Consider the following 26,444-nt stretch of genomic DNA (forward strand, 5'->3'; position numbering starts at 1 on the left):
GCCGAAGGGTGCCGGGGGTTTGCGTCCTGACGGCACTTCGCTGGTGGTAACTGTGGATGGTGCCAATGTTCTGCTGCGTGGGGCGGCTGGGGTGGCGCCCCTGGCATGCGAGGGCGGCAGCCTTCCCTTCGCCCGCGCGGGTAGGATTATGTTTGCTCACGCCAGATTGGCTGGTCGTGCGGTGGCGGTGGATTCCCCTTAGGCGCCCGTGCGTGGGAGTGCAGGTTGCGGTCGCAGATCGAGGCTCCTGCCTTGATCCGCAATCGGCGCGATCGTCGGTCGCTCGAAAGCACGTGGGGAGGTGGCGCGGTGCACGTTGTTGTCCTTGGGATGGCGTGTGCATGTGGTTCCTGTTAGGTTACCTCCTCTTCTGCTAGAGGGGGGGTCAACCGACGGACGGCAGCATGGTCGGGCGGGAGGGGGTTGCATGGCGGCGGGTAGTCGTTGGATCCTTCTCATGTCGTGATGATCAACTGCTTGGCGCTTGACTTTATTGATCTTGGACAGACTATCGAGTTTCCGCTGGCGAATTCCAAATGGACGACACGCTTGGAGTTAACCGAAGCGGATGGGTTTAGGTCGCGCACAACCGTGTTTTTTCTAACCATTTGGTTTCAGAGGGAGCACTGCGAAGCTCCGCCGTTTATTGTCGTCGTGGAACATGTCTTAGTTCCATGGTGAAGTCAGACGCGGAGAATGACATTGAAGCCGAGAACTAAGGACTAGCAATGAAGGTTTGTGTCCTGGTGATGACGAGATTCTGGCTTGGTGATTTCTGACTTGGAGCTAACTTCGAGCAATGGCATTGGCAAGTGGGGGCAACACCATAGGAGGAATTTAGTGACTAAATTTGCAGGGTGAAAACTCAATGTCTGGTCTTAATTGATTGTGTCTGGCAATGGCCTTGTTGAAAGTATTTTTTGTAGTGCAGGCTTTCTCTGGGGTGAAAACCTATTATCATTAATCAGGACGATGATGGCGTTTGTGCATTGTTCCCTCTTTGCAGGTTTCGCTTTTGGAGATGATGGATTTCTGGTGATGTCTTAGTAATGTTTTGTCCGCTGTTACAAGTAATAGGTCATTGTAGCGGGATTTTTCTTTTCTATAATTTGTTTTTGGTTGTGTGCATCTGTATTTCCAATTGGGCACTCTGTTGTTGTAGAAGCCGGATGTAATTGGTATATTTGTGATATTAATTTGTTCTCTCTATTGAAAAAACAATTTCCGCTGATGCAAAATGCCTGAGAATGGTCAGATAGAAGAAAGTTGTGCAATCTTGAAATTTCAAAGAATTCTTGTAATTGTTTTTATCTAAGAAACCAAATGTGGTATTCTGTGAAAAATTGAATGGAATTTTTTTATTAGGTACTAAAAAATGCATATGTACCTACTTCATTTTCGTGAGTTATGCTTTGCAACCATTGCCCATTATATAAACCACTCCATCTTCACCTGAGAAGAGATATATATATTTTTCATTTAATCTTCATGTATTTGTGAAACTAGTTTTTATAATATTTATAGTAGATCAAATAGGTGACAATCCCATAGGTTACAGCCCCATACGCATACCAAGTATAGACGATGAGAGAAAAGACTGGCAACCTGAAAAGCTGGGAATAAGAGGTATCAGTAATAGTGGCGGAACGACAACTCCAAGCCATCTAAGACCGATCTGATATTCAAGCACTTGAGAAACGTGAAATGGCGCGGTCCTTGCATCTCTTCCTTCTAGTACCATGGCTGCAACTGTACCGTCGGAAGATGTCGTGCTGGCTTACATACGAGGCTATGACGGCCAGGTAATCGGGTGCGGCTTTAAGGAAAAAAAAAACATGGGTTTAAGATGTCGTGCGCACACGCTGAGGAGGATGGAGGAAATTGTGTTGGACAATTTTCCCTTAATCAGATGATTTGTGGGTTGTGAGCAAAGGGAGACCTCCAGTTGAGAGTTGTGAGTGACGAATGGGGCTAGAGATGGTCTGAGTTCATGGATGATGGACAGAATGCACATGGAATTAATTCTCTCTCTCTCTCCCATAAATCTACCAGCACGTTCCCAGCTGAGCGGGGCAAAGCACGGATACTAAGGGCGTGTTTGGTTGCCTTTGAGCCTCTTCGCTCGCATCGGGTCAGTAATTTTTGATCTGTTTGGTTACCTAGGTCAAGCCGCGTTCTTGTATGAATCGGTTCTTACAGCAGCGTTGGCTAGACCCCGGAGGAACGCTCGGAATGGCATTTTCTCCGAGCACATACCCGTTCTCGAGCCTCCTTGCCTCCACTGATGCAAGGCCTGCATACTCTGGTTTAAGCTCACTCTCCTTTACACTACTCTACGCACCCTCTCCTCAAATCAACACAAACATAGTCCAAATCAAAATAAGCTGTACATGAAAAAGATGTGTGTTGATGATAGGAATTAATTCCCACAATCGGTTTCGAGTTTCGTCAGTCGTAAATCGTCAATTTCGTGTATGAAGTTTTGAGCGAATTTTACCAAATTCGTCACACACGCTCAACCGTTTGAAATTTCCTTCGAGGGGTGGGTTCATCTCACCATTCCGCATGATTTTCATGTTGAAAGGTTTTTCTTTTGGTGGACATAGACGGATAAATAAATGACTCGCTAGTAGACTCTAATGTTTAGGTATGTGTGAGTATAGTTTGCATTACTTTTGCTCCTTCTCGCTTGTCATATTCATAGACGGCGACGTGGTGATGATATGTGAGAAATGAGAGGTGATAATCCATGGTGGTGGCGGCATGGTGATGTTCATCTTCGTGGTCCACGACGTGGTGATGCTTGTGACCGGCGTGACCGACGGTGTCATGGTGATATTCAGCTTCGTCATCGGCAACATGGTTATGCTTGTGACGGGCGTGAACGGTGGTGTCATGGTGGTGTTTGTCTTCGTGGTCGGCGACGTGGTGATGCTTGTGACCGGCGTGACCGGCGGTGTCATGGTGGTCTCGTCTTCGTGGTCGACGACATGGTGATGCTTGTGGCCGGCGTCACCGACTGCGTCATGGTTGTCTTCGTCCTTGTGGTCGGCGAGGTGGTGATGCTTCTGGCTGGCGTGAACGGCGGTGCTATGGTGGTCTTTATCTTCGTGGTCGGCGACGTGCCCATGCTTCTGACCGGCGTGACCGATGGTTTCATGGTGCTCTTCATCTTCGTGGTCGGCGACGTGGTGACGGTTTTGACCAGCGTGATCGGCGGTGCCATGGTGGTGTCTGTCTTCGTGGTCGCCGACGTGCCGAAACTTGTGAACGGCGACATGAGGCTTTGTGATAGGTGAGGAGGCGAGAGGTAAGGTCATCATGTGGATAAGTGGTGAGGCTATTACTGGGCTCGTATGAAACCAACCAGACTAAGCCATTCGTTTCTGTTGGGCCAAAAAATTCTGCACAACCTATCAAACAACAGCAAAAAACTGCACTATGGCCCGTTCGCGACGCGCAAGGGCTCCCATCTCGCTGGCGCAGTCATGCAAGAAATCAGCCCAGACAACCAAACACGCCCTAAAATGAGAAATATCCTGATTTTTGGGAGAATAAGGATTTCTAGGCCTTGACTGAAGCAATTTAATGTCCAGCCTAAATTTTCTAGTCTAACGTAATCTATATCTAGTAATAAAATCCGAAGTGTTCTTCCGGTCCAATATTTTTATTTCCTATTCTACCCCTATACAAAGGCCAAACTGACATGCATGGAGAATCTAGAGAGTTTGGCTCTTGACCAATTAACGCATGGGTCTGATGAGTTTCATTGGAATCTAATCAAGAATGGTATAATCTTGATGGCTTTTATGTACAATGCGTTGATTCTACCTATTGAATCGGTAATTAATAATAAGAAAATCTGGACAATGAAGATTCCGTTTAAAACAAAGGTTTTTGCGTGGTATTTTCGTAGAGGGATCATTCTCACGAAGGATAACCTTGCTAAACGCAATTGGCATGGACCTACGAAATATGTTCTCTATCATCAAGATGAGACTATAAAACACATTTTCTTTCAATGTGTTGACCGCCAAAACCCACCGCCGGGCAGCGACAGTCAGCACTAGTAGAGCCGGGAAGAGCCTAGAGCTGCGGCTGGCTGAGACCCCTCCGAGCGACGGCCCGCAATGCTCTTCTGGTCACACGCGGCGATGCGAAGTGCAAGGGCGTGCCACCCGACCTATACCTGGTCAGGAAGGTGATGGGGAATGCCTCGCTTAGTTCCTGCATGGCATACACGTAAACATTAAATACGAGCCTCGATCGGCTCTCAGGTTATCCTGTGAATCGGCTCAAAGAGCCGATCCACCCATGATCCGTGCGGGGTGCACGAATACTTGGTGATCCCGCTTGATCAAGATAAAGCTAATGAGATCTACGACGATTTAGGGTTTTCACCGCATAATCGGATCATCCTACTCCAGGTTGGGCCTCGCGGCCACGCACGGTGCTCATAAGCCGATCCTAAACAAGGCCAAAGAACCAACAATGTAGTTGATCCACGGAACATCCTGTTTAGGACCCGCGAACGCCACCCTACGTGCCACCGGATCCTCCCCCTTTGTAGGGCCTAACTATTGCGGATATTAAACTAATCCTTGCGAGCAAGGAGCAATCGTAACGGATCGGATCTACTAAACGATGAACAAGCGGGTGCCGCCCCCATGCCCGAGATAGGCATGAGGACGGCTAGATATGCAAGGGTTGCACTACGTAAGCATGTTTATACGAGGAACAATGCTAACCCTAACACATCTATGATAACTACGTTGCCCGCCATCAAAGACGCTTCGATACGGGCAACGCATGAACAACGTGGAGCTTGTGCTTGCCTAGATCGCAAGATGCGATCTAGGCAGCATGTCGCTTACCCGATTGAAACCCTCGAGACGAAGGAGTTGGCGATGCGCCGAGATTGGTTTGTTTTGGGGTGAACGTTGTGTTGTTGTTTATTCCATAAACCCTAGGTACATATTTATAGTCCAGGGGACTTTCTAATGTGGGCATGCACCAAACCGTGCACGGGTAAAACTCTAACTTCTAAACTAAGATGCGATCTAATATGTTACGTGATACACGGGCAATTTAGCCCAACTTGGTATAAAAGGCCGATTCACGTATTTCTTCCATGTATATATCTTCAAACCCATCTTGATCGCGGCCCACCTCGACTCGGTCAAATTCCGGTGATAACACATGCCCCCCTGGTTTTGGAAATGACATTTCCAAAATCATTACGCTTTCTTTCGTCGGGTCATGTTGTGGCAGAAGCGAGAAACCTGCCGCGGAATCCTTCATCATGATGCCTTGCCCCTTCCGCTTCCACTTCTCGCGTGGCCTGCGAAATTTTTCTGTTGGGCACCACTTCCTCGAGATCGTTGTAGCACTGAATCTCCCTCATATCCCCTTTTATCTGGTTTCTCAGTGACCTTTATAGCCCTGCTCTGTCCCTTTGAAGAAGATTATGATGGAGGGCCAGCCGATGACGTCTCAATCGGCTTCTTAAGAACAGAGTATCTACCAACTCCGTTGCCCCCGAGCCTCGGTCAAGGCGAGAACAGCGGCGAGCCAGCCAAATGGTCCACCATCGGTCTCCACATCGCAATGCAGCGCCGGCCGATTCGAACAAAATCGGCTTCCCGAGCAAAAAGCCTTCGGGGTGAGCTGTCCCCCCGAACCATCATCTTGGCGGACCGATGCAACTTACCCTTGACCTGATCCGCATGTTCATGCTGTTCTTGTTGTCGATCGGGGTTGTGATCCTTCAAACTTGCCAAAAGGAGTTGGAGGTCCTTGAAGAGAGGATCTGCGTCCAAACACTTCCATTGAAGAGTTCATCCAATAGAGCCTCTCCATGTAACTTGATAAGCTGCTTCATGTAATCCCGGAGCACCAACTCGTTGGAAGGACGAGCACCCTGTTTGAGCCGGCCGATGTCTCATCATCGGCTTTCCTTTGCTTGGGGCGCCACTGCGAACCTGGTACTCGAATGCGGTCTTGTGTATATCTTCCGGATATTGTCAACATAAAGTAATATAACGAGTGCAATATGCAAGTATGTAGGAATCAATGCACGAGTTAACACAAGTGTTTGCCTTTTTTTAGATAAAAGTAAATGGGTAAACCGACTCAACAATAAAAGTAGAAGAAAGGCCCTTCGCAGAGGGAAGCGAGGATTAAATCATGTGCTAGAGCTTTTTAAGTTTTGAAATCATATAGAGAGTATAAAAGTAAAGTTTTGAGAGGTGTTTGTTGTTGTCAACGATCGATAGTGGGTACTCTAACTACCTCATCAACCGGACTTTCAAGAGCGGCTCCCATGAAGGACGTTCTATCTACCGGCAAGGTAGATCATCCCTCTTCTCTTTTGTCTACACATGTACTTTAGTTTAGTTTTTTTTTTAGATGACACTCCTCCCAACCTTTGCTTTCTCAAGCCATGGCTAACCGAATCCTCGGGTGCCTTCCAACAATCACATACCGTGAAGGAGTGTCTATTTTCAAAATGAAGTTGCTTATTGATGAATCAAAGCAAAACATGTGAAGAGAATTATTAATGCAAGTTAATTAATAGGGGCTGGGAACCCCGTTGCCAGCTCTTTTTGCAAAGTTATTGGATAAGCGGATGAAGCCACTAGTCCATTGTGAAAGTCTGTCGAAAGTAAATGACAAGATCGAAAGATAAAACACCACATACTTCCTCATGAGCTATAAAACATTGACACAAATAAGAGATAATAGCTTTTGAATTGTTTAAAGGTAGCACATGAAGTATTTGCTTGGAATGGCAGAGAAATACCATGTAGTAGGTGTATACGGTGGACACAAGTGGCATGGTGTTTGGCTCAAGGATTTTGGATGCATGAGAAGTATTCCCTCTCGATACAAGGTTTAGGCTAGCAAGGTTGTTTAAAGCAAACACAAGTATGAACCGGTACAGCAAAACTCACATAAAAGACATATTGAAAGCATTATAAGACTCTATACCGTCTTCATTGTTGTACCTTTTATCATTATATCGAAGCCAATCGCTTGAACCGGCCTCCTCTTTGTCCTTGCCACGGGAGTGGCTGCTTTCTGCTTCATCTTTGCCATGGCGGTAAACAGAATGAGCTACCATGTAGTTAACTTCCCGGCGCAGAGCTCTGGTCCGTTTTTCTGAAGGGGTGGACAGATCTACTTGGTCGAGGGCGCCCTTGGCTGTAAAGCCGTTCCACCTGATGCCATGAGAACGGGTCTTCGAGAAAGAGCCGATGAGGTCGGCTTCGAGGACTGCCTTGATGTCGTCATGTTTCTTCTTGAGCTCATCAGGCAGATCCTCGTACTTGACCGGAGTGCGCGCTTTCCGCCATCTCAGATGTAGATGGCTATGCGGTGGATGTAGAAGATTGTCCCACCGGGCGTGCCAGAATGTGTTGACCGCCAAAACCCACCGCCGGGCAGCGACAGTCAGCACTAGTAGAGCCGGGAAGAGCCTAGAGCTGCGGCTGGCTGAGACCCCTCCGAGCGATGGCCCGCAATGCTCTTCTGGTCACACGCGGCGATGCGAAGTGCAAGGGCGTGCCACCTGACCTATACCTGGTCGGGAAGGTGATGGGGAATGCCTCGCTTAGTTCTCGCATGGCATACACGTAAACATTAAATACGAGCCTCGATCGGCTCTCGGGTTATCCTGTGAATCGGCTCAAAGAGCCGATCCACCCATGATCCGTGCGGGGTGCACGAATACTTGGTGATCCTGCTTGATCAAGATAAAGCTAATGAGATCTACGACGATTTAGGGTTTTCACCGCATAATCGGATCATCCTACTCCGAGGTTGGGCCTCGCGGCCACGCACGGTGCTCATAAGCCGATCCTAAACAAGGCCAAAGAACCAACAATGTAGTTGATCCACGGAACATCCTGTTTAGGACCTGCGAACGCCACCCTACGTGCCACTGGATCCTCCCCCCCTTTGTAGGGCCTAACTATTGCAGATATTAAACTAATCCTTGCGAGCAAGGAGCAATCGTAACGGATCGGATCTACTAAACGATGAACAAGCAGGGTGCCGCCCCCATGCCTGAGATAGGCATGAGGACGGCTAGATATGCAAGGGTTGCACTACGTAAGCATGTTTATACGAGGAACAATGCTAACCCTAACACATCTATGATAACTACGTTGCCCGCCATCAAAGACGCTTCAGTACGGGCAACGCATGAACAACGTGGAGCTTGTGCTGCCTAGATCGCAAGATGCGATCTAGGCAGCATGTCGCTACCTGATTGAAACCCTCGAGACGAAGGAGTTGGCGATGCGCCGAGATTGGTTTGTTTTGGGGTGAACGTTGTGTTGTTGTTTATTCCATAAACCCTAGGTACATATTTATAGTCCAGGGGACTTTCTAATGTGGGCATGCACCAAACCGTGCACGGGTAAAACTCTAACTTCTAAACTAAGATGCGATCTAATATGTTACAGATACACGGGCAATTTAGCCCAACTTGGTATAAAAGGCCGATTCACGTATTTCTTCCATGTATATATCTTCAAACCCATCTTGATCGCGGCCCACCTCTGACTCGGTCAAATTCTGGTGATAACACAATGTCAGTTTGCGTGAATTATATGGTCAAATCATCCAAATAGGTTCAACTTTATACCGCCACTTAGTGTCGCAAATATTTTTGGCAATTGGTTTAATGGAGTGGAACATAGGTTTAAAATACTTACTAGGATGGGAGTAATAGCAGTAATAAGGTCGCTTTAGCTATGTAGAAATGACAAGGTTTTTAACAATAAAAACTCTCCTCTTATGCAGGTTATTTACCGGTGTGCTTCCTTGATCCGTTCATGGTCGTCTCTTCAGCATGCGGACAACAGATACCTATTTATGGAGGTGGTTGGAGGAGACGGCAAAGGAGTTTGTTATACAACATGGGTGGCAACATAGTCGTCGCATAGGGCCATCTTCGCCATTGAGGCGTCCACACCACCTTGTTTTACGTTATGTTATTATCTCCTTTCGTCGGTTGTGTGCATCCTAGCTATACAGATGCCGGGTGTAATGCTTAACATTTTAAGTAATAAAATGCCCTTTATTGAAAAAATGCATGGAGAATTGTATCACTATCCTGGCTACTGGTTGAATGCAAAGTCATTGTCCTGTCACTTTTTGTGGTAAAACTAAAATTTATTGTAGATTTATGTGTTCTTCTGTCGTGTGATAGGGACATTCATCTATTTTCTACTCTTCTGAATACTCTATTAGTATAACAATGGGACATGCATTTGGGCTGAATTAGATTTGCCGCATTCAGCATTCGCACAGATGCAAACCTGTTGCAGCATACTTCTATGCAAGCTTGCACTGCCCAGATGCCCAGATTGAGAACAGTTAACAACAGTATTTCAGTCTTTGGACTGACTTCAAACAAAATTATTGCAGGCCACTATACCTTATCTGAATGCCTTTGAAAATATCGTATTTACCCATTTGGAGTACCCACTATACGCATGCTACTAGGATCGAATGTTTCATTAGTTTTGGTGGAGCAGTTTAGTTTAGTTTTGCGCTTACTGGTTGATTAAACATGGCTCTGTCTAATTCTGAAACTTGCTCCATTTTCTAGAAATCTTGCTGCTTTTCTAGTGGTTTTTGCAATGCAGTTATGGTGTGTTTGTGCATCATGTAGGTGTGTTTTCTATACTATGTTTTCAATTGGAGCAATAACAATAGCCTTATTATATAGAATCACAGGGAACAAATTAGTTTCATTATACGAGGTACATACTTGGCAGTGCTGAATCATCCCCTGCACAACACTTAGGGTAGCACAGTCATTAGCTATTGTAGGAGCTTCAGGCTGGTCAGATGCAGAGGTGGCTAATACAAAAGCTGCAGTTGTTAACAAAAAAATGTTAATCATTACATCAGTAATCTTCAAGTGCAAAACATGAAAAAGAGAGAGAGATAAGAGGTTAAGGCCAACACCAAGAACTCGTAGTTGGTTGATATACAAGAAGTAAGCTAATATTTAAGGTGTGACAAACGTTCAATCTAGTTGGATAAACACAAAGTCTGGACATGCAGTTTGAATGACCTGCTCAATCTGGTCACTAGGCTGGTAGAGGCTGGCGATCTCCGATGGAACAAATACATGTAACAACGCTAGATGAAGAACTTAAGTTCATTACCAGAGGCATATGAGAAAGTTTTAATTTAAACAAGATTATAGCAAAAGTGAAAAGGCAAACGGCTTTGGTTTTCAACAACAGTACATAGAAAAATCATGTTTGTACATAAATGGCTGATGTATTGGTATGCATTTGTCTGAATCGAACGCCCGATCATTTTATCTGATCCTTTTGCCTTTACTACACCGAGGAGAAGAACCAATCCGACCTGGAATGTTCCACTGAATCGTGACCACTAGTCAGTGAATCGATCGCGGTGGTGAATCAAACATTTCCATATGCACGGCGTATGTACACATGGAAACAAATTTATTTGCATAGTGTGTATGTATGCGCGCAAAAAGTAATGTAGGCTGCTGGGGAAAGGGAATGACACGAGACACACGAGTACGCGCGCGAAGAAGCCGTGGGTCCCGATGCTTCCGCGCGCACGAAGACTCCTTGTGCTCCAACCGACCAACCGGAGGTCAATCGAGACTTGACTAGTGCCAGCCTGGATCCCTTTCTCTCACGCACGCCGGAGGGCGTCGCGGTCATTAAAAGTGCGCTGATTTCCCATCCCAGGAGGCTCGCGACATCATTTGATTTCTGCGGCCTGACTTGATGATGATGGATGGATGGATCGATCGATTTCTACGCCACCGCCTCGATCTCGCCTCCTCTTTCTTTCCTTTTCTTTTTTCCCAAACCCAAGATCAGAATTGACCTCCACCTCGTCCAGCTATCCTTGCCTCCGCTTTTCTTTCCTTTTCCTTTTTCTTTTCCTTTCTTGAAACACACGCGTAGTACAACAGTGTTAAACCGCGTGCACACAATAAACTCGTTACTATTTATCCACCGTGCTATCGTGCATGAGTACCACTTTCTTCTGCTTCAGACAAATACTCCTTCGCTCCTTTTTCAACTGCACCTTCGACTCTCCCAAACTATTTTGGTTTACAAAATATAAAATATACAACGCAAATACTATAACAATGGAAACATTCTTTTGAATCTGAATCCAATGGTACAATTTTTATGGCATATATCTCTTTTTTTTTCTAACCAACTTAATGTGCCTCATACCCTAATAAACCCGTGTTTTTTTTTTCCTTTTCTTTTGCCACTGAATCGCCAACTAACCCAATCATTTTCATCCATGCATTGGTCAAAAACGATTAGATTCACAACCACGCGCACATGCTCGGAAAAAGGAGTTCAGCCAAAGGATTACGGCCACTCGCCAAACAAGTTTTGGGAATGAATGATTTTTCAACTGCGGCTGCCTAATATTTTTCAACTACAAAAATAGTACTGTAGTATACTCCTACTACCTAATTCAATAGCAATTCTATTCCAAATTCTGCAATCACCTAAACTGACATTTGTTCATATCAAACACCAAGTATATATAACTGACTACTGTAGTATAGTACTGTATAACACACCTCAACATATATACAGTCCATCTCGGACTCACAACTCCAACTATATACGGAGTATAGCCTAATACTGATGCAAGTCAAGACATTCGTGCACAGCAACCACAACTTGAGCTCCTTCTCCTTCAAATTTTCCAAAACACTCACAAGGAATAACCCAGTATAAGAATTCATCTACACGTCATCAAACAGGCCACCACCGGCGCAGCACATACCAGATCACGACGGTCCAAATAAGCAGCCGTTTCCACCGCCCTCGACCAGGACGCCACGCGCCATCCTCGACACCAGGACCCTCCCCCCTGCTGCAACATTAGGCCCAAGCACAATGCGGAAACTGCATCACAAACAGAGACAGTGCAGCCACTCTTCATTTGTTTGTAACCACTAGATCACCTGCCTATCGGTGCAATGAACGAAACCTACCTACAACTCTTCTTATCAGATTGATATAACAAAGAGGGATAGCAGTTTATCACGAAATTACAGAGCAGCACTTCTGCTATCTCACACTTCCCTGAACAAGAAGAACCTAACACATCAAGAATGAAGATTACAAACCGAGCACAATTATGGAACTACATACACATCATAGCCGACAGCAGAGTTATGCAAGAACAAGTGAAGCCCAACTAGTGCGGCTGACTAGATTGGCAGTAACACTATTATGTTCATCTCTCCTGAACTGATCATTGGTATTATGATATAACACTATTCCCAAAAAAATGGTTGACTGACCATAGTTTAATAAGATACTAATGCACCATTAGTTTTAATCACCATGTCTGATTATGAGTTTCATGAAACACCAACCTACATCCTATAACATGTAGGACAAAGTATAAACAATATGTCTGTGAATTCCGAAGAACCAACCACAACTGTATTCAGAGGATCCATATTTCCTGATATTAACCAACATTTAAGGAGATAAAAAAATGTACACTAAATTTAGGAAAGAATAACACCCCAAGAAATAAAAAGTAAACCTTTTGAAGTGCTTCACAATATATAATTATGTAGAGTGGAATGGCGAAGAGCGATATTAGATATCACCTACAACAGTTGGACACAACTACATAGAGTTATTTGGTGGAGATGCATAGAACAAAGTACCAATGGAATACACATCAGAATGGCTTGTTGAGATATTCCCACCTCATTTTCACTTAAGCGCACAACATTTGAAGAATTTGGAGAAGGTGACCAGCCTGTAGTGCAAATTGAGATCATGTCATCACTTGTTGCTTGTTTAGGGACTTTTGCTTCAATCCATACCTTGCTTGTACACACTGTAATAGTCAAAAGAGGCTGAACCTAGGTAAACCTTGGTCTTCTTGCAATCTCGATTTGTAGATGGCTACCTCTCAATCGCCACGTACCTATCAAGTGCTACCTCCTGTAGTATCTGTCGTGGCCTGCCGTGGCCATATCCACGATAGTGGCGCCCACCGGGGGCATGGGATGTCAAGCCTCACATCTACTATGCTAACTTCTTGGGAGGTGCGTCCTTTTCTTCGGCCAAATAGGGTGTGGGAGAGCGACGGCGGTGGCGGGATGAAGAAGATGACGCCTCCCCACCGTACGCGTACACGGCGAGCGACGGTGGCGTCAGACCCCAATTGTTCCACTTGCGCACGGCGCGCTTTATGGCACCCTCGATGCGAACCCATTTGGCGTGCTCCTTTGTGGCGCACGCGGGAGCTTCCACCGGGACTAGATGAGGCGCTCCTAGAGCCAATCCGCCTCTCTCCCCCCTTCCGCAGCTACGAAGGTTAGCCATAAGCGCGAAAGGAGGGGTGGATGCGACGGTGGAGTAATTGCTCGCCGAAATTTGAGTGCAGGTGGTGGCGGAGCGGTCGATGCGGTGGTGCGGAGATAGGGTTTCAACCCGTATCCGCCGCATCGACTGGAATATGTAAAGGTTGATCGGTCATGTTCATGAGCCGTTATTTATTTTTGCAGGCCATACCGAGAATAAGGGATCTGATAGGCGGCCTGAACCGAGCAAAAACTGTAAACACACTAGATTTTTAGTTTCGGTCCGGTTTATCACTAGAATTGCTCTCAAAAAAGCTCTGCCTCTGCCATAGGTCGTTCCCCCCTCCGTCCAGCCTCCCCGATGTCGTGGAGGGTGGGGGAACATGATCTATGTGCACGGTTTCTCATAAAAGTAGTTTTTCCAATAGATTAGATTATTGGTTGTCCTTTTTTTTGACATCCGCCTCAACGAAGATGCTATCGTCGACAATAAGTGATTTTCTGGCCTTCATTCGACGACGAGATCTCCTTCCCAACGTCAATGATGGTGTTCGAAGATTACGTACAGTTCTCTAGGTACGGGTCTTGAGATCTTGCTTCGTCAAATCGAGTTTAGATCTTTTCTCATGGTTATCGTGAGGAGTCTCCTTGCAATATTTGTTCCGACTGTTATATCCTCAACAATGGTGATTTGTACTCTCGACTACCCTGCAATGTTGATTGTGTTGTTCGATTATTTTTTCCTGATATACTAGTGTTGGTACTCTTGCCGATATTGATTGAGTATTTCAATAGTTGCGCGTGTGCAGTCTTAGCATTGCAGCTCAAATAAAATTATGGAAGAATCTTCATTAATATTCAAAAGTCTATGGTTTGGTATCTATCGTTAGCTAACTTTAGATAAGTACAAGATTATGTCACGAAAGAAGAAGAAATTTGATGATCAAAGATTTAGTCGTTTCAGCTTGTGTATCTTCACTATCACTATTTGTTACTACCAATATACTATGTGGCATTGATTGTCAATTTTTTTTTAGGAAAACCGTGTACCTTCATTGTGTTTTTTTATAGTCAGCGCGAACAGAAACATAGAGGTCGTTCATCAGTAGTCAAACCCATTCTGACTCTGAACCGTCTGCACGAATCTCGCCACTTCAGCAAAAGAAATGGCGACCACGGACCACCCTTCATCGCCGCCGCAGCCGTCGTCACCGGGCGTGGGCGCCGTCGCCCTCTCGTCCGCCACCATCGGCGAACTACTCCGTTTCGTCCTCTCCTCTCACGTCGCCGCCCCGGACCCCGCCCTCCCTCTGACCCCCTCTTATTGCTCCCGCCTCCTCGACGACGATCTGTGCGATAAGCTGGCCACGGAGCTTGCGGGGTGCCTCGAGGAGGGGCGGGTCCCGGCTCCCCCAGCGGGGGAGGGGGCGGTAGCAACTCCTGCAGAGGAGAATTGTTCGCGGAAGAGGGAGGAGGAGTGGGAGGCAGTCCTGCTGGAGAAGGGCGCCGAGTTAAAGCGGGTAATGATTCTCTGATTTGCTGAATATGTGAGTAGGTGCGCATTAGTCGTCAAAGAAGGAATCTGGAGGAAAAAAAGAAAAGATTTTTGTTTCGCTTGAAAGGAAAAAAGAAAAGATTCTCAGAGCAAGAATCATCTGAAGCTGTTGCCAATGAGTTAAGCATGTATTTGGGCTGTGTTTGAGCTTCTAGGATGGCGTGTTTTACGATCTATCGGCTGTGAATTATAGTCATGAACGACGAGTAGCATAATGATTCCACTATTGACACCAATACCTGTATATATATATATGCACTAATGTCTCTTGGGAGCATCCTCAGAGTGCTGCGTATTCTCTGTTTTCTGTAATATGGATACCTGGTATTGGAAAGTGCAGTTGGCTACTGAACTACTATAAGCAAGCCATTGTTTTGCATTAAGAACATTGGAATGTAACACGTGTACAAATTGATACATTTTCCACCATTCAAAATTTCTTGAAAACCTACGCATTTTTTCTGAGCTACAAAGTAATCACTTGTCCAACTAATTGCTATTTTGACACTGTTATCTTCTTTTTGGTGTGTAGTTTACAAATGAAAATAAACTTACGTGTGTTTACACTTAGCAGTGTATTTACACATGTATATGTGTAACTTCTGACTGAATTATTTGGATATTTTGAGGCGCACTTTTTGAAATATAGGGAGCATTAAGGTTTCCTGCAATGTGTTTGATTGTTGCTCATTCTTGTCATCTCTATTCACTAGATGTATGATGCAGTGGAGTTTGTGCTACATGTTCAAGAACCATACTTCACTCAACTCTGTGGTAACTCTTAATCTTTTTCTTGTGGCTCAGTATAGTTATCATCGAACTAATATTCATATCTTCCTTTCCTTGGCAGTTGTATATTAATTATTATGTACGTTTGTGATTTTTTCATAGTGTTTGATATACATTACCAGTGATCTGTATTTAATCCTTGTTCCTTAAAATGGTTAATTTCATTTGAATAATGGCTGCTGCTTGTATCCCTTCTCCACTTTCATCGTTTTTCAATTGTTCAGGATAAATCTGCAGGGCACTAGTTGATTTATGTCCAGGAAATTTATAACTTGCATTAATTTTTTTTTTTGTCAACCACATTTTCTAACTTGAAGCATGTGCTCCTGCAGCTGGATCCAAGAATGTTGAAGGGAGGTTAGCAGCTGGTAATTACAACCGGTAAGAATATCTGATTTTAATTTTTTGAGAACTGAAACTCTAAGTAGACATATGGTGTAAAAAAACATTACAGCCCTGATGTCTACATCAACTAGGAACATCTATCGGAGTTACATTCTGGAACTGTCAAAATTTCTAATTCGTTAAATACTTATATTATTCTGTTTAGGTGTCAGCATGTTTACAGGTTCCTCTATTTCAGGGTCTTCCATATTCTCATTCTCATTTCAAAGTTTTGGGAAGCAACACATGTTACAATAATTTGTTGACTCATGTATCATTTATTAATTGCTCATATGCTCGTCTACTCAATGATTTTTTGCTAGAAGGATTATTGAATAAGGTGTAGGGATACTACTTGGGACCCTTTATATTGTCGTTTCAGTAAAAAAAATTATCCAAAGGTTGCTGATTCTATGAGCACTTATGCAGTTCTATGTAACCATGTTTTATTGACATTTTGTCCCAGGATTACACAAGGTTCTTTGTTGATCTTCAATAAATGCCTCTTGCTTGACGTTGAGGTAACATTATGTGCTAGTTCTCTGAATATATTTCATATCTTTGTATCATTATCATCAAATTAGTAAACTTTTGTAAGGTATTATCTTATTTTGCCATCAGTTGATCATCTTATTGCCGCAGTACTGGTTGATGAAACAATTGAAACTTGCTTTCCTCTTAACAGTTGAGATGATCGCTGAAATTGCTTCGTCTTTATTGATTTGCAGTCAATTGACAAAAGCGTCCAATAGGAAAATTCCATTGTTGATCCCATTTCGAAATATGTGCTTATATTTTATTTCACACTTAATAATGGGTCAAATAATCCTTCTTGACCAGCGCATACATAATTTTTTATTCAAGAGTTGTAAATCTCCATTGTTTACTTTTATATTTCAGGCAATTAGAAATTATAGTTCGTTCTCTGAGATGCTGCAAGCAGAGACGATCTCAAATGTTCTTCCTGGCATTTCATCAATTGAAGAAGGTAATTCATTTCATATCATGACAATGTTATTTGTATTGTGTTCTGAAACAAGATTAATTCTCATGCTGTCAGCACCTTTGGTGATTCGTGAGTTAACCCTTGTAAGAGCATATTTTGGCACTTGTCATGCCATCTTTTATGGACAGTTTATTAGTCTAAATTCATGAATGGTATATTAACACAAACTGTAGGTCCCCGGACTGGAGTTTGAGCATATATGCGAACCAATACTATTCAAACTTTGCAATATAGTCAAGAAAAATATCAAGTGTAGGCAGTAGTTGACAGTAATATCAGTCTAACTGTTGCATAGGCGTGTAGCTGTACAACCTTGTAGATATTTATTAGAAAGTTCGCTGGACTCTCAAAATCTTGTTGTGAATCCATTATGCGCTGATTGTTCTCGGCTTGACAAGCACCATAGATAATATAATTTAATTCAGCTCCAAGGGTGCATGGTTGCATGTTAAGCCATGTTACCTCTTTACTCTTCAGATTTATTGTACCAAAATAGCACAACTTAGGTTTCACGATATGTTGGTCAGTACACATTTCTGAAATAGCCCGAGTCCATCATAGCCCATGTTGGTATGACATGTTCTTTGTCACCAGTATGATTATTATTTTTATATGAAAAGGTTATATGTGCCTGGATAATGGATTAAATTATCTGCATATACAGGTGTCAAAGTTTATAGGAAATTCTACACAGAGGAAAAGGAGAAATCTTATGGAGTCTTGGCAATATCAGTTTCAAAGCCACGAAGCCAACCTTACATAACCATGACAGAGCTTCTTGCTGTGAGTGGCATAGTTCCCCATTCTCTTTAAGCATTTCTTCTGTTTGTACTGTTGCCAGACCATCTGTAATATTATTTGTAATGGAAGATCTCTTGTATCTACTTTTTTGGCAATAGAAGGCTGATATGTCCAACTCATTATGTATGTAAATGTCAGAAAAAACCAGCTTCCCTACCCCTTTGCATGTTAATTGCAAACTTTGTAGCTCCAAGTTTTACCAAATGTTTCTTGAGGTTCAATTGTAATCTCTGAACCAGCAATATTTGTATTTCATCCATGTTCTGTTAATGAATACTGTACTAGGTCCATTAGTTGCTGTTAAGTTGAATAATCATACATGGGCACCTGTAGTAATTCAAGAAGCTGGTTTTGTGCTTATTGAACTTAGCTCCTCTTTATTTCCAGGGATTGGGTTATGATGGATTGGGTAGACTCCTCGGTCTGGCAAACACAGCAGGAACAGTTCCTGACGGACTACCTCCTCAAAGATCCGTGCTGATATCATCTTGTATGAAACTACACAAACCAACTGTAAGTTTGGCTTTTATCACCTTTCAGTTTAACTATCCCATCCAAACAATTTTCAGTTCTTAAATATTGCGAAGCCTCGACCATTTAAAACTTCCCTTGTACCTACAATTGATGGTGTCGTATTGTATTGGAGGTGAAAACTTGTTCCTTAACTGATGCTGCAAGGGCACTGGCCAAACATGTTCACAGGAGTAGCGATGGATGGTGGGGCTGCCTCCATGGAAGTGGTAAAGATAATGTTCCGGCTTAAAATTCGTCAAGTTAGAGACTACCATTATGGTATTTTTAGCTGAAACATTTATGTACAGATCCACACAAGAACCAAATTTCATCCGAAGTCATTGACCGTTTGTTACATGAGTGTTGTTGGATAAATGTTCACCTGACTCAGCCCTATGGGCCTGTTTTTGAAATCCGTGTGCGTGAAGGTTACGGTGCCAGATGGTCTCACGATGGCTCTAAGGTACATGTACTGAGTTTCCTGCTTATTTGTTGGTCATGCTAGACTCTGATGTAATAAGGTGATGCATCTCAAATGACCTAATAGCTCTTCTATTATTCTTTTTGTTACTCAAGCAATTGGCCAATTTTTTTTAACAGATCATCCATATTTGCCCTTTTTGTGTAATGCATGCACTTACAGGTGATATCATGGGAAGGTAAATTGCTAATGTATGCAAATCACACCGGTACCAAATGTAACTTGAATTTGAAAACCATGTAAAACTTTGGACAGAGGTATATGCCGAATATGTATCATCAATTTATAGTGTAGATTAGTCATTGCGACGTTACATTTGCCAATGTTCAAGAAATCGTTAATCGTTAACTGCTCGGCCCGCTTGAAGTTAGGTATTAATCGGAAATCGGTCTATTAACTTATTTAATTGGTCGATTATTAATCGGCGAGGTTTTTTCAACATTGAAGGTTCCCAACACTAAGATGTAGAACAACAACATGGCTGTACATATTAGCTACGTATAATATCATTATAGAACAGCATAGAGGTAGTACTTAATTTAATAAACAGGTCCACAGATTAATATAGAAATTCATATTACATAATCAGGTCCCCAGTTAAATATAGAAGTAGCACCACGAAAGTCCATATTACATAACCAGTCCAACAAATAAATCTTAGTTTTCTCTCACAATCAAATAAAATAGTTAGGAATAGGATTGTTAAATCCCCTAGACCATAGAGCACCATACAGAAATAACTTTAGCAGCAAGTCAACATAGAAGACCAAACAAAAATAAAATTGCAATTTGGCAGCAATTCAACCTCATACTAGTATTTTCGTTCCGACTTGCTCATGTCACTATTAGCTAACTCACATTTCGCTAGCTAGCTAGTACAGAGCAAATAGAGAAGTGCACCAGCGAGCGCATTCTAGCAAGAACTTATTAGGGTGCACTAAAGAAAGCTGCTGCGCAGATTACATCGCTGTGCTTCACCACTGTAGGCCAGCGGTCTGAATTTCTTCTTGTGGACTCCAAGGGCCGTACGATGAAACATAGCGGCAGACCACAAACTAAGAAAAAGTCGACGCATAAAAAACAGCTAGCCAAACTGCACAAAGCAAGCACGACTGTATCTGATGTCCATCTCCTTGCTTCAGGTTCAGAACAGTCATTGCGCGTGAGACACCTGAGGGACGCACGGTCTGGACTTGAGGGCCAGCGCAGCGGCAGCCGCTCACGCACAGAGGCATCGGTCGGCGGCGGTGGGCTCGAGCTGAGACCATGATGTTTTACTCTGTCCTACACTTCACCAGGGAAGTAGAGTAATAGGATGAAAATCATACCCTGGATTGATCTAGAGATTGGAACCGTGGAGGTGGGAGAAGTTCCTGCAGCAGCCGAGCGGGTGCTGAGGAACCTGACGCCTGAGAGCAGCTGGACCAGCTGAGCAAGGGAGGGAGACGGAGCGAAGCACCAGGCCACCAGGCGGTCAGACCGGCCACCTTCCCCTGGGGATGGCGACGATGATAGCCACAGGTGGGAGGCGAGCATTGGGGTGGCAGTGAATTTCGATCGTGTGGTCGAGCGCCTAGTAATAATCGAGGGAAGGGAAATGGTGCGGGAGGTGGGTCTGGGAGGGGTTGTCTTTTGTGGGGTCAAAAGTAGATGGGTTCAATCCGCTGTCAGAACGATTAAACGGACCCAGCAATTAAGCCAGGCGATTCTACCTATTCGACACGGTCAGCCTCCGACTACCGATTAAACGGACGAGTAAAAGTGTCATCGGCTGATTTTTTGAACATTGACATTTGCTATGTGATTCAGTAAAACTGCCCAAAAGATCAGAATAGTAGGCCAAATTCCATGCTAATCTGGATCGCAAGTTAAAATGAAATAATAGATCATGAGGCAATAAAAAGCTATGACCTAGATATATATAATGCGTTTTTATTGCAGTGATCAGGGAGACAATGTAAATAAGCTCTAGCTTTGTTGCAACAAATCCCTGTTTGTGCTTTAGTTATTTGACTATTCTTTGGCACATGACATGCAGTTCATCGGATTCTTGGAGCCGTACAGTCCAGATGGCTTTCTCAATGGGTGGAAACATTGAAACACAATATGAGTGGGGTATACCATTTTGAATGTAAACTTGTAAAGTCGATTGGCTGACTGAAGATATTCGTAATGCCGTGTTCAATGTTGATGGAAATGTTTCTTGTAAGTTGCTTGTACTTGTACCATCTGCAGTTCAGCCAGAAGGCCTGGCGGGTGTTAAGTTATAATACCGTACGATTTAGTACTTCCGATGTTTTCTTCGAAATCTAATTGCGTTGTTGTCTGAAATATGCCATGTTGCATGCACAACAGTATGCCTTTGCTCACACGGATTCATATTTCTACTCTACTCTGCATTTTTGCTGCATACCAACTCTGAAAGCATCATACATACTCTCCAAAAAGCATCAAACAGACTTTTTTTGTTGTAACATATGTTCTTACACAGCCTCAACTTGTATACATATCCAGCTCAACTATTTATAACATAAGTATTTTGTTTGACAAACAAAACATGAACATTAAGGCACCCTGCTAGTAGTAAACTAACAAGACTTTGACAGGAAACAGCACAAATATATGCTCCATTTTGGATGATCCATTATTTCACGTACTAGATTACTGAACTGTACTCGGAGACAAGTAAAGGAGGACAGTCGAAACTCAACAAGAACAGTTCAAATATATTTCACTAGCAAGTGACATTGCAAGGGTACATGCTTCATTATGGTAGTTTCACACATTATGAACATACAAAAAGGGAAGCTAGGTTTATTTTAACTTGAGGGGTTACAAGGTTTATTTTAACTCGAGGGGTTACAAGATTCACAATGCAGTTAGATGTGTGCTGACTATTTCAGAACCCCTATCAGTTGAGTAGAGTGATGAGCAACTTCATGATCAAGCCGACTTCTTGCCACCCAAGAGGAGATTCAAACTGTAGCCTTTGCCTTCCTTTGATCAAGCCGACTTCTTGCCACCGAAGAGGAGATTCAAACTGTAGGCATTGCCTTTCTTCGCAGCTGCATCCACTCGCTTTGCACCAACCTGGAGATGAAGTTCACAAATGGATTACGGCAGCAATCCTAATTTAATTAGGCAGATAGAATAAGTATTTCTAGCATCAGTTCTAAAATTTGACAGAAATATCCACTTTTATACACATTTTAGGGGAAATCAGCATTTCGTGGGGAATGCCACTCCAATTTATGTGTTTTTTTTCCCTGTTTGTACACTTCCCATCATGTGCTCTAGATGGGCTATAAACTTTGCCAAAGTTGGTGGCCGCAAATGAAACTTTTACTATTTTTAAGTCAGAAGTGTGACATTATGAAGTACTGCACTAATCAAACTTTCTCCACACGGTTTTTATCTGAAGTTTCTGGAGGATGCAAAAACAGTTCACCAGTAAGGTAAAGAAAGTAACTACACTAAAATAAGATAACATAGAGGAATTACCTTGTCCATAAGCCAGTATCCAATTGTTGGAATGTACTGCACCAAGTACATAACAGCCAGCACAGGCTGCAAAGGGAGTCACAAATTTTCAGATTCAATATGTAATATAAATATAGAATAGAAAAAGTTGTACTGTATGCAGAGTGCCAGACATAAAATTGTAAGTTTTGTGTCATGCATAATTTATTCAATCGATAGTAGAAACTCAGCAAACATAGTGGGTGTAGCAACAATGGGAGTTTATGATCTAATGCATTATTATATGGTGGAAGCTTTATATGTTACTATACGCACTAGCTGTATTGCTAGTCAAATATGGGCGCAAAGTTTCTAGGAACCTCAAGGTTGACGAATATCTTCAAGACTCCAAGATTCCTAAATGGTCCAAGCAGTCAAGTCCAAATTGAAATATACCTGATATGATATCCATGCTTCTTTTAGTCCATGAGTTGCTGCGACAATTGTCAGTTCAGCACATCTTTTCACTGAAACACGTTTCTGCAGAGGTTAGGTTAACAAAGATGAGTGAATACATCAAGGATGAGTGAAGCGGACTGAGAATCTACCTTTAACACTTAGGCAAGTAGTTGGATACGAGATGTTAGGACACAGGCAGAATTTCATATCATAAATACAACAGCAAACTTTATAGTAAGTCACAAGCATTTTTAGAACGAAATGCATTTTAGAACACTACTGGATTATGATAATCTGTTTGGTCCAATCATTTTTATTACTAAATTCTAATGTATGTGGGAGGAAGACATGAACTATGTAAAGAAAAGAATTTATGTAACTTTAAATGATGCACAAGAAAGGGTCATTAATAGATTTTTCAGAAGATTTAGAAATAAGCACAACACGTCACAACAACCGCAAGCTACACCGAGCTGAGCAAGTGTGCCTTTGTCCAAAAAACAACATTTTGTTTGTTTGAAAAAACAGAAGTCTGATCAACAAAGGATACCTCAGATGAATTCCTTTGTGATGAAGAGGCTGCACCAGAAGATTCTGGTGTTTCAATAGGTCCAGGACAGACAATAGTGACCTTGATGCCTTTCGTACATAACTGCAGCATACACCATAGCAGATACATCACATAAACTGATAAGACATATAGCTTGAGGAACATTTTTGCGAAACAACAAATTAAACATATAAGGAAACAACTAGTTAACAACAACAGCCATCCAACCACAAAATTGTATTTCAGAAAATATAGACACTGTTGTTGATAACAGAAGAAAGATTTATTTGCAAATATTCGTCGATGGCAGAAGTGAATAACCCTCATCTATATAAGCTAGCTCGAGCGGATTGTATTATGCTGCAAGGTTAATGAGCTACAGTACCTCCGAACGCAGAGAAGCAAAGTAACCATTGAGAGCATGTTTGGAAGCAGAGTAAAGTGCCTGACCAGGTGAGGGGACCTTTCCAGCTGCACTACTCATCTGTGAACAGCAAGTTAGTTACACTAATAAAAAATCATGTTGGCCATACGTTCCAATTGACAGGCAAGTTTTGTTCTGACATACCACAACAAAGTGACCCATCCCTCTATCCAACATTGAAGTTGCAAGAAGGCGAGTTAAAGTAATAGTTCCGAAGACATTGACATTAAAAATAGCCTGCCTAACAAGAAATAATTAGCAAGAAGTTATGTTGCAGTGAAATAATATAAAGATAACAAACTAGTAGGCGGTTCACATACCTTAAGACCTTCCTCGGTTTCTTCCAGGACCCCCCTTTTCTGCAATTTGATTGATGTATTAAGTAAGCAGAAACTGGTGGCCGTGTACTAGCGAGACTAAAAGCAATTTAGGAAGACAGAACTACAACAAATTATGTATGATGATATTTACTGGACGCTCAAAGGCTGCATTGTGTATCATATAGTCAACTCCTGCACTGGAAAAGAGTGATTCCGCCGCATGTACAACTTCTTTCAGAGATTCTTCATCAGATGATAAATCCATGGGTAACACTTCAACTCTGCTATCTGGATGCTTACCTTTGAAGAATAAGAAAACAAACAAACAATTAAATTCGAACTTGGTCCAGAACTTAGATGTCCACTACCGTACTAGAGGAAAACATGAGTTTTTCGAACTTACTGACAATGTTATATTTCACTCTCTCAAGTTCATTCTTGTTGCGTGCAGATAGAATTAGCTTTGCTCCTAAACTTGCAAACTGCATTGAAAGAACCTCCCCTGGCATTACAAGAAAACATTAATAGATGGAGATGGTTATGGGCGAATACCAGGCTAAATTTAGCAAACACCATAAAATTTATCAGAAGGATGACATCTATTGGCTAAAGCAACATACATCAAATTATCAAAATTGAATGTGATACATGAATATGTCTCGGTGAATCAACCATATAATACCACCAGTAGACTTTCAACATGATTTCATTAAAGGGCAAATTCAATGCCTTGCATACATGGTTAGAGATGCTTGTTATATTCTCTAGCTGATTAAGTACTATTAGCAGGAGAATTTGAGCTATGAAATTCTAGTGCAAGGCATTGAAGTTCTAGTGCATGAAAGTCGAAGCTCTATTAGCAGGAGAATTTGAGCTATGAAGTTCTAGTGCATGAAAGTCGAAGTATATACTTTAGTCGATATAAAGTATGTTTTCTTCCGAAGATCAACTGTGATAGTGAAGAAGATTTCAACATATGGGCCCAAACCGATGATATCTTTCTTTTTTTTATTTCTTCTATGGTCAATATGTATCATATTAGCAGGAGAATTTGAGCTATGAAGTTCTAGTGCAAGGCATTAAAGTTCTAGCAGGAGCATTTGAGCTATGAAGTTCTATTAGCAGCAGAATTTGAGCCATGAAGTTCTAGTGCATGAAAGTCGAAATATATACTTCAGTCGATACAAAGTCTGTTTTTTTCTTCTAAAGATCCACTGTGATAGTGAAGAAGATTTCAACATATGGGACCAAACCGATGATATATGCCTTTTTTATTTCTTCTTTGGTCATTATGTATCATATTATGATCTCATCACTGGTTGCAATTCTTTATATCCGGACCATCACCCTGATCCACGCAATACACGCAATCAAGAGTTCAGAAGCTGCCCAAAGATCAAATTTAACAGCCAGGAACAAAGGGTGACACCTAATAAGAAATCATATGAAATTCAGTAGGCCCAAAATCATTTTTTATTCCCTGCGATAGTGCGATTAAATTCACTCAGTTCAAGAGAAGTATAACTAAACTCACCAATCCCACGGCTTGCCCCAGTAATCCAGACAACCTGAAGGACAAGCAAAGAAAGGAAAAGGCAAACCGAGGGAATTTAGACAATGAATCCAGCGGGATGATAAAGCAAGCAAGAGTCCAGCAACAAGAACCTTGCCGTCCACCTTGTCCCGCCGCGGCTTGCCGCACGACAAGAGCGTGAAATCCCCTGCGCCCAGGGAAGAACAAGAGTGGTTAGCCCCCAACAGGAGATGGAAAGGGGAATAATTGGATGGAATAGGCCTAGATTCGGTCGGGCGCGGAAAGGGGGAGAAAATGGAGAGGTGGTGTTACCATCGGTAGTGGCGAACTTGAAGAGGAAGAAGGCGGCGGCGCCGGCGCCGGCGAGGAGCGCGAAGAGGAGGAGCATTGTCGCCTCTTGAGCGGCGTGTGGTCCCTGGTTCTCTTTGGAATCTCAGGGCTGCTGGTTGTTTTGTGTGACCGCGTGAGTCGATGGGCGACAAAGTGACAAACGTGGAGTCAAGAGGAACTTCTAAATTTTCTGATCAACCCATTTTCGAAGACTAAATGTCTTACACCCTCCATCCAAAAAATATAAGGGGTCTAAGAATTAGTAAAAGTTAAACCTTGCTAACTTTAATAAAATATTTAGATAAAAATATTTACATCCAAAATATCTAATGGACATATTAAGAAAAATATACTTTATGGTAAATCTATTGATATTGATACCGATTCAGTATTGTAAATGTTTATATTTTAATGTATAAATTTGGTTAAACTTAAAAAGATGTTGACTTTTGACTAATTCTTATGCGCCTTAT

The 26,444-nt window shown here is 42.7% G+C and overlaps 2 protein-coding genes across 4 annotated transcripts; one reads left to right on the forward strand and one right to left on the reverse strand.

Annotated features, from left to right (window-relative positions):
* Nucleotides 1-14,532: 14,532 nt before the first annotated feature.
* On the forward strand, nt 14,533-21,186 carry LOC124703474. Of its 3 annotated transcripts, XM_047235683.1 has the most exons (10): nt 14,533-14,886; nt 15,635-15,695; nt 16,043-16,091; nt 16,561-16,615; nt 16,995-17,082; nt 17,765-17,883; nt 18,289-18,414; nt 18,548-18,641; nt 18,723-18,877; nt 20,934-21,186. In XM_047235683.1, exons 1-10 carry the CDS (start codon nt 14,533-14,535, stop codon nt 20,991-20,993), a joined length of 1,161 nt encoding a protein of 386 aa, XP_047091639.1. In that variant the 3' UTR covers nt 20,994-21,186. The 3 variants fall into 3 exon arrangements, with proteins under 3 accessions (XP_047091639.1, XP_047091641.1, XP_047091640.1); XM_047235685.1 differs by lacking the exon at nt 20,934-21,186 and having other exon boundaries at nt 18,604-18,641; nt 18,723-18,827; XM_047235684.1 differs by lacking the exon at nt 20,934-21,186 and having other exon boundaries at nt 18,604-18,827.
* A 415-nt stretch (nt 21,187-21,601) lies between these two features.
* On the reverse strand, nt 21,602-26,087 carry LOC124703476 (dehydrogenase/reductase SDR family member 7-like). Its single transcript, XM_047235686.1, has 12 exons — nt 25,954-26,087; nt 25,773-25,828; nt 25,642-25,675; nt 24,511-24,609; nt 24,259-24,407; nt 24,108-24,146; nt 23,932-24,024; nt 23,749-23,847; nt 23,364-23,465; nt 22,811-22,894; nt 22,397-22,462; nt 21,602-21,985 (listed from the first exon to the last, which is right to left on the reverse strand). Exons 1-12 carry the CDS (start codon nt 26,027-26,029, stop codon nt 21,899-21,901), a joined length of 984 nt encoding a protein of 327 aa, XP_047091642.1. The 5' UTR covers nt 26,030-26,087; the 3' UTR covers nt 21,602-21,898.
* Nucleotides 26,088-26,444: the final 357 nt, after the last annotated feature.

This window comes from Lolium rigidum, chromosome 3 (assembly GCF_022539505.1).
Source record: "Lolium rigidum isolate FL_2022 chromosome 3, APGP_CSIRO_Lrig_0.1, whole genome shotgun sequence".
In the NCBI taxonomy this organism is placed as follows: Eukaryota; Viridiplantae; Streptophyta; class Magnoliopsida; order Poales; family Poaceae; genus Lolium; species Lolium rigidum.